The 7,752-nt window shown below is 38.1% G+C and overlaps 1 protein-coding gene across 1 annotated transcript; it reads right to left on the bottom strand.

Moving 5' to 3' along the window:
• Positions 1–2,652: 2,652 nt before the first annotated feature.
• On the bottom strand, positions 2,653–6,432 carry lgals2a (lectin, galactoside-binding, soluble, 2a). Its single transcript, XM_061750125.1, has 5 exons — positions 6,335–6,432; positions 5,949–6,096; positions 3,974–4,053; positions 3,624–3,795; positions 2,653–3,164 (listed from the first exon to the last, which is right to left on the bottom strand). Exons 2-5 carry the CDS (start codon positions 5,952–5,954, stop codon positions 3,018–3,020), a joined length of 405 nt encoding a protein of 134 aa, XP_061606109.1. The 5' UTR covers positions 5,955–6,096; positions 6,335–6,432; the 3' UTR covers positions 2,653–3,017.
• Positions 6,433–7,752: the final 1,320 nt, after the last annotated feature.

The raw sequence follows: 7,752 nt of genomic DNA, 5'->3' as shown, positions 1-7,752 counted from the left end.
AGATTAGCAGAGGATGAATTCATTTGTTTCTAGCTTTTTGCAACACATATTCCAAGAAAGACAAGCCTCAAAGAGAAGAAAGTGTAAACAGTGTTTAACTTATCTTTTGTAATTATAGTTAGACTGCGTGTTCAACTTAAATTGGCACCTCAAGGTTGTTTGAATTTTAAGCACATGAGGTTATTAAATGAAGTTTAAATAAATCATTTTCAAGATATATTGCAGAATCCATTCAACCTCTTAAGGGGCCAACTGTCACTACTCTTATGCCGTTTATACTGCAGTTTTCTGCATACTGTATATCAAATTCAATTATACCTTAAATTCGAGAAAGTTTCCAACATTGCCAACAACTAAAGAATAGACAAATGTGTCTCCCCAAGTTCATAGTTTAGTGCACAGAGTTCAGCTAAAGACTGGCACTTAATATTTGAACGGGCTTGCTTCATGAAAAAGGTCACCTGTGCTGTTCAGCATACTTATACTCCCGAAACACACACACACACACAGTGTCAGGTTGGGTTAGTGAACGCACACTCTCGAAACTGTCAGCATGACTGTGATGTCTGCTGGGATAAATGGGTAAAATTCTTAGGACCAGTTAGTGGCACATACCAGATGCAAATGGAAACCTTTCATATTTGTTTCAGAGGCTTTTACTTTTAAAAGACAATAATGCTCGGTTTTCATTGAGACTGTCAATGGACAATAATTCACCAACATGTTCATTTTCACCCTACTGAAATGTGTTTTAATTGTTGGTATCTTAATACGGAAAATATGAGTGTCAAACAGTAAATGTTAGATAGCCAGTGAGTGTATCTAGTATATGAGTGAATGACCACATTAATCAACTTTAGGATATTTATCCTAATTTAGTGTTGTTGCTTCAGCAAAACTTTATTTAGCATCTGTGCCTCAGTAGGAATCTGATTTAAAATGAAGCAACTTAACTGTTATAAAGGCGGCTGCTCTGATAAATGGCAAAGTGAGAGACAAACCTCTGGCTACTTTAATCTTTCTGATTCTCATATTGTCCTCAATGACCAAGATCACCTCTTTCTGGAAATCATGACATATGAGCCAGAGTTTAAAGTCTGACCCTTTCGACCTTCATCTCTCTCTCTCTGTTCTGATCATTGCTCTGGGTGAAGAACATCTGGAGCCGCTATCACTCATTCAGAGCACATCTGGACAGTCAAGATGATTACGAGAAAGCAACTTCCAATTGTTACGATTACTAAAGGGGAATGTGGTCAGATAACTGATACTGCTACCAGTTGTCGACTCAAAATCGTCTGTGGGTTTACAGTAAATGTGAATGAGAATGGTTGTACCCGGCAATTGACTGCTGACAAGTCCAAGGTGTACCGCACCGGCACACCCGCGACCCTGGTGAGGATAAGCAGTACTGAAGATGGATGGATGGAAGTTTCAAACCAGTTCTGGGTTAGCTGCAACTTCCTTTGATGCATGCACCAGCAAATATTATACTTAAAATCACACATGCAAATGCAGCTACAATAGGGTCCAGCTCACCATGAACAGGATACGGGGTGGAAAATGAATGGATCTTTTGGATGTTTTAATTTAAATAATTCCCTAAATTAACATCATACAATGATGCCACGACTCAACAGATTACATTATGTGTATGTGTTAATAAGGTATTAATACAAAAGTAACCCTGCAGAAGAGAATGTTGATGTAGTACCGCAGCGAGCCCGTGCTGAGGCCCACGCACATCTCAATGTGTGGCTGATAGCTTTTACTGCAGAAATCTGGAGTCATGAGGGTACTAAATATAGATTTTATGTAAGCTGAGGTGAATCATTTTTAGTCCACACATTTCACATTTCCTCACACCCCCATGAGGTGACACTGCGCAGGTAAATGTTTTAAGAGGGTGTGTTTGTATGTCTTGGTGCAGCACCATCCTTAGTTGACATCCCACCTTTTCTTGAGTTTGCAATCCTCTTTGCTGGGACAGTTTTAGTTCAAATTAAAAACAGCAGTGTGTGTGTGTGTGCCAATCAGTAGTCACACCAATAAACATACCTTTCACATTTTAAAAACTTAAAAAGTAGTGTCATCTATCTTTGGGTGATTATAGCTCATAGCATAACTACTTGTTGACATGCATAGCTGGTTCCTAACATGTCTACCCTTCTAAAATCAGCCACATTGCCTTTTGTTACATCAGATTCAAGTATAAGAACACTTGCATGTCTCTCGCGCACAGGCCAGCATTGAAAATTGAGTTTGGTTGGACTGAATAAAGATATCTTTCCTGATCTGTGACCTTGCATTTGTATGCGCCACAATATATAGTTTCCAATTGCCACACGAGCTGAAGTCTAGCATTTCAGTCTTATAACTGACATTTACACTTGAAAATAATCATTTGAACTTCTGTGGGACTGTATTTTTGCTTAACATGGGGAAAGTAACAGGAAAAAAAGACCATCGTCAGCATTAGAATTATACAGTACCATAAATGGCTAGTTAACTCGCTTTTCATTTGAAATTATTACCAGTAACAACCAAGTACAGTAATATACATTTTTACTACAATGGCGTCATCTAGTGGCTAAATTGGATTTTCACGCCAGATACATTTTACAGGACTCAGTGAACACGATCACAAAAGTCTGTGTTTTATTCTGCTTTAATACTTATTAAATGCAAGCATTGGTACAAATTTGGAATGTTTTGGAGGATAAAAGTTGTAAATTTCAGTTTATTAGGAAAAAAATAGCATTTTATGTTAGGTTTACTGTACAGTCAATCATAGACATTCCTACAGTATGACGATTGCTGTTAAAGATATCCATTCATCTCTATGTCCATTATCTGCACATGTAAAACAGCAAAAGTACTGCATAGATACCAACTAAATCAGTTACATTGCTGGGTTCATTTGTAAGTAAATACTGTATGTGTGAGCAAATAAAAGGGCTACAATGATTTTTGATGTAAACACCAATTTCAATGAACGATCCTAAAGTCACTGTGGTTTATTTAATCTCGAAGTTGATGACACGAACATCTCCAGTGAAGCTGATGAAAGAGTATTTTTCTGTGCCCATACGGTTGGGAAAATGGATTTGCGAGCCATCCGACAGAGTGACCTGGAATTCCGTGGGAGTGAACACAATGATGATCTATGAAGGGAAAGAAAAATATTGTTTGTAAAACTGTAGGAATTTGTTGGATTTGTGACAGTAAGTTAATTATACTAATTTCTTTGAAAATGACGGCTCGAGTTCAGTGATCCTTTACCACAACTCAATTCGTATAGGCCACTTAAATACTTGGAAATTCATCGCTTCAATCTCAGAAAACTACTGTAGTCTAGGTGTAAGATTTTTTTTTTTTTTTTACTTGTAATTTTTAACCATGCATCATCACAATAATTTTAAGTACAGTAAATTAGTTTCTTTCATTACATTTCATTTTATAGTTCCTTTTAATATAGCTAACTTTCTTTTGCATTTGGCTGGGAATAAACCACATGGTTCTTCTGCCTTAAAACCATGGCCACTTAAGTGACCACATGGTTCCTTGCCATATAAAGAACTACCGAAAATAAAAATACAAATAAAAAATAGTGATGGACACACCTTAAACTCCTCTCCCTGGTGGAATGGGAAACCTCCCTCACGATGCTCCTCACACCATTTGCCTTCCTGGTAAGAGTTGCAAACCACTGCGTTCTCATCTCCGTGCGCATTGAAACGTGGGTTGATATGCATGGTGATGTCCTTCTCATTTGGGCCAATGTTTAGTGCAAAACTGCAGCACACAGACACAAGGAGCACAGATACTACCACTGCAAAATATTCAATTCCCTCAGCATTTTCTTTGCAAAGGATCTATAGTGTTAAATCGAAGGTCAAATTCTTTATCCATTCGCTAATCAGAGTTCTGTCACTTCCTGAGGACACATTTTAAAAGACCAAATAGTACTTACTTAGTAGCATCAGGCAGAGCCTTTCCAACAATAGTCATAGTTTGCCCAACCTTGAAGGACATGTTCTTTATAACCATTCCCTGTGCAGAAGAAACACAGACACAAGCATATGAGTGAATAGCATCTACAAAATGTACTGTGAGATCCAGAATAGGTAGCTTCTACAATCCCGTTCAAATCTCATTGTAAATGTTTTTTTTTTTTTTTTTTTTTTTATATAGCTTTCATTGAACTCTTACTCAAAGATTGCTTAAAGATTTCAGCTCTTGGTTCTCTGCAGCTCAGTTCCACCCCGATTTTCCACACTACGCCACATCTTGGCGGAGGTTACAAATGTTGAGGAACTAATTATGATACAGTGTATGGTGTAACTATTTCCTCAGATATAGTGGAAGGAGGAAAAAAAAAAAAAAAAAAAAAAGGCTGAGCACAGCAGAAACGCTTTTGTGCACGTGGCAGTAAGAGTGGAGTAACTCAGCTCTGTTAAGATTTGGACATTTTACAACAGCAATGTGTTAGATGACTGTGTGACATGTAGTCACTATTAAAATGATGGATCATGGGAACAGTTGAGGGGGAGAACATACAAACACAGCCGCCATTTGAGGATTTTCAATTCTGCCATTGCCATCTACATTCAGATTAAGAAAGTATTTGCCATTTAGGATTATCAACCACTCGTCAGTTGAAGCTTGCATTTCTCTCTTCACTTAAAAAAATAAAAAACATCTAAATTAGGCAGGGAGATTGGGGTGAATCCTGCCACAGATTAGAAGGAAACGTTAAGGGAAACTGAAAAATAGTAAGTTGGAGACAAGCCAAGCCATGATTGGAAAAGCAGGCTTGGAGGAACAGTATGGCTGCAACATTCTTTCCATGTAAGCGTCCAACTGCAAAGTGGGCGTGTGCAACAAATGGCACCGGGGGCCCTATAGTCTGGTTGGGGAATCCAATATACAAGCTATCAAAAATTTAGCCTTTCATAATGCTCAATTTGGATTGACAGAGATATTATTTTAACAATGTTTATTAGTGTGGTTGTGGTTTTATAGTTAACATTTCCCCTATTATTTGAACAAAAAGATGACTAAAACACGAGAAACACTTCTCGGTATGATGCAGTGCAGGCTACAGACAATCTAGACTTTTCTTCTGAGTATGAAATATTGAGCATCTTTGTCCAGGCATCTTTCTTTGATCCAGCTCTTGCATCACATCTCATTTGAGCGCTGTACGTAATATTACGGATAGGGAGCACATTTGTTCAAGATGACGTTCTCTGGCTAAAACAGATTTGACATATCAGTATTAGAAAAATAAATCTTTGCGGGGCAGGGCTCATGTCTGAAAACAGCCCTTGTCCATCTATTCTCGACTCCACAGTATTACTGTACTTCATGAGGGTATCTAGTGACGTGGAGGCCTGCTTTTTATTCCTCAGCAGACACATGGTCATGGCCCGGCCAACAAAAGCAGACATTTCTAGAATTGAACTTAGTTTATGAGTCCAAAGAGACCTAAAAAAACTAGTGCGTGATTTTGGATGCCACATGTTATTTTCGAAAAAGGTCAATAGAGTGCTCAAACAAACAAGCCTTGAGGTTGAAGAGCAATCTAATAATTGCAGAAGGAACGCAGCAAGTTTATGTGCTGACTGAGAAGCAGCTGAGAATTCAGCCATTAGTTGGCAAATGTTCACGGGAGGGCTGCAGTGCAACACTTTGACCATAAAAGGCAACAGAAGACAACCACATCTCTAAAAAGAAAAAGAAAAAACATCAGCAAACAAATATCCATTAAAGTGTTTTCATTAACCTTTAATTGACAAATACTACTGACATTTTTTAGATTGTTACATGTCAATCATGAGTTGGGTGCAAATTACAAGAAAAATATGCTCAGCACTGCTTGTTAACCAGTTTAGTTATTAAGTAGAAAGTAAAACTACAAGTACACTAATGAGACTTTAACTTACGGCCATTGTGACTTCAGATGTGGTCAACGGTGATGAGCAGCTGAGGAGAGGAAGTAGCGAGTGCAGGGCCTCGCCCCACTGACCTCGAGAGGTTTTATGCAGAGTGGGAGGTGGCTCCAATTCATTGACAGTCCAGGCAGCCACAGCACTCCAGCATTTGAAAGACAGCGACCAATGAGCTCACAGTAAGGCTAGACACCACTAATAACGGTTTTAACAAGCAACTGCAGACACTAGTGAAGTAAACCTAATTACTGCTTGACATTACATTATACTGTCACATTGTAACTCAATTGAGTCTCTACGCCAAGCGGCCAGAATAGAAATGAATTTGTCACCTAGGAGACAACTAAATATTTCGCTCAGCTGAATGCGGCAATGCCCACCTACTGTGTTTAGCCTGTAGCAGGATCAGATGACAGTCAGCCCAGCTTGGAGTGGGTTGAGACTCCAGTCTGACCCCACTTGTGGCAAGTGAGATGAATGCACTGTATTCACAATGAGGAGCATGGTTTTCTTATGAGGTCAAATATGGCAGATGTACTTCAATACAAATATAAGCAAGATATATAACTTAAAAAAGACATTACAACCCCAATTTCAATGAAGTTGGGACGTTGTGTTAAACATAGATAAAAACAGAATACAATGATTTGCAAATCATGTTCAACCTATATTTAATTGAATACACTACAAAGACAAGATATTTAATGTTCAAACTGATAAACTTAATTGTTTTTAGCAAATAATCGTTAACTTAGAATTTTATGGCTGCAACAGGTTCCAAAAAAGCTGAGACAGGTGGCAAAAAAGACTGAGAAAGTAGAGGAATGCTCATCAAACACCTACTTGGAACATCCCACAGGTGAACAGGCTAATTGGGAACAATGGGTGCCATGATTGGTATAAAAGGAGCTTCCCTGAATTCCTCAGTCATTCACAAGCAAAGATGGGGCAGTCGAAATGCAGTCCTACTTTTATTTAGTAAATGAGAGAACATTACAGTTGTGCTCATGTTTGATTGGCAAACATGAGCACAAGGGCAGGGCAGGGCAGAAATCGTAATATGTGTCTTTATTATGCGCTAATATATCAATGGCATTTAAAATAATAATACTAATAAATAAATAAAATAATTTTTTTTTTTTAAAAACTGATACTATAATTTATCATCAAAGTTTATGGGGAAATATATTGTTCTAAAAAGGCTTAAGGCCATCGTGGAAGGCCTAAACACAATATATTGATAGAGAACAAGCAATGGCTAACACAAAAAAATATTGTATAGACAGCATAAAAGATTAAAGAGTGACTAATAAAAATCTGCAATATAGCGGAACCGTGAAGCAAGAAACGCGATGTAACGGAGGATTACTGTATCTGTATTTTGTGATGATAAGTTGCAGGGACTCATTGTTCCAGGGCTGGGACTCGTTGTTTCCATCAGATGTGCATCCTGAGACTCATAGTCTCAAGTGTAAAATGATCTATAATACAGTATCGATGTAAATGATCTCTATCTTTTCCTTGAACGGACATGACGCGTGTCTTTGCAGAAGTAACTGGCCATTAGGAAGTGCAGTCAGGAGGGCTGATAACAAAGGGACCTTTGTAACACAACAGCGCAGTTTCAGATCTACAGTATATTGCATGACTATAATGTGCAAATTCAGTACTGTACAATATAAACTTACTCTAGACTTTGTTAGGAAAGCAGACATTATGCAAAGGGGTCTAAAAGAGCTACCTTTGCTCAATCAGGTTGACACCATAAGAGAGGAGTATCATTTTGTAGTGCAGTTGT

Source organism: Phyllopteryx taeniolatus, chromosome 16, assembly GCF_024500385.1.
Source record: "Phyllopteryx taeniolatus isolate TA_2022b chromosome 16, UOR_Ptae_1.2, whole genome shotgun sequence".
NCBI classification, from domain to species: domain Eukaryota; kingdom Metazoa; phylum Chordata; class Actinopteri; order Syngnathiformes; family Syngnathidae; genus Phyllopteryx; species Phyllopteryx taeniolatus.
The sequence above is the reverse complement of the archived record's forward strand: the minus strand, read 5'-3'. Positions and strand labels throughout refer to the sequence as shown.

Excerpts from the sequence above, each read along its gene's own strand:
- lgals2a (XM_061750125.1), bottom strand. Across the intron at positions 3,796-3,973 it reads GCTCTGCCTGATGCTACTAA|TTTTGCACTAAACATTGGCC; the intron begins GTAAGTACTATT and ends TGTGTGCTGCAG. Across the intron at positions 3,165-3,623 it reads ACCAGGGAGAGGAGTTTAAG|ATCATCATTGTGTTCACTCC; the intron begins GTGTGTCCATCA and ends TTCCCTTCATAG.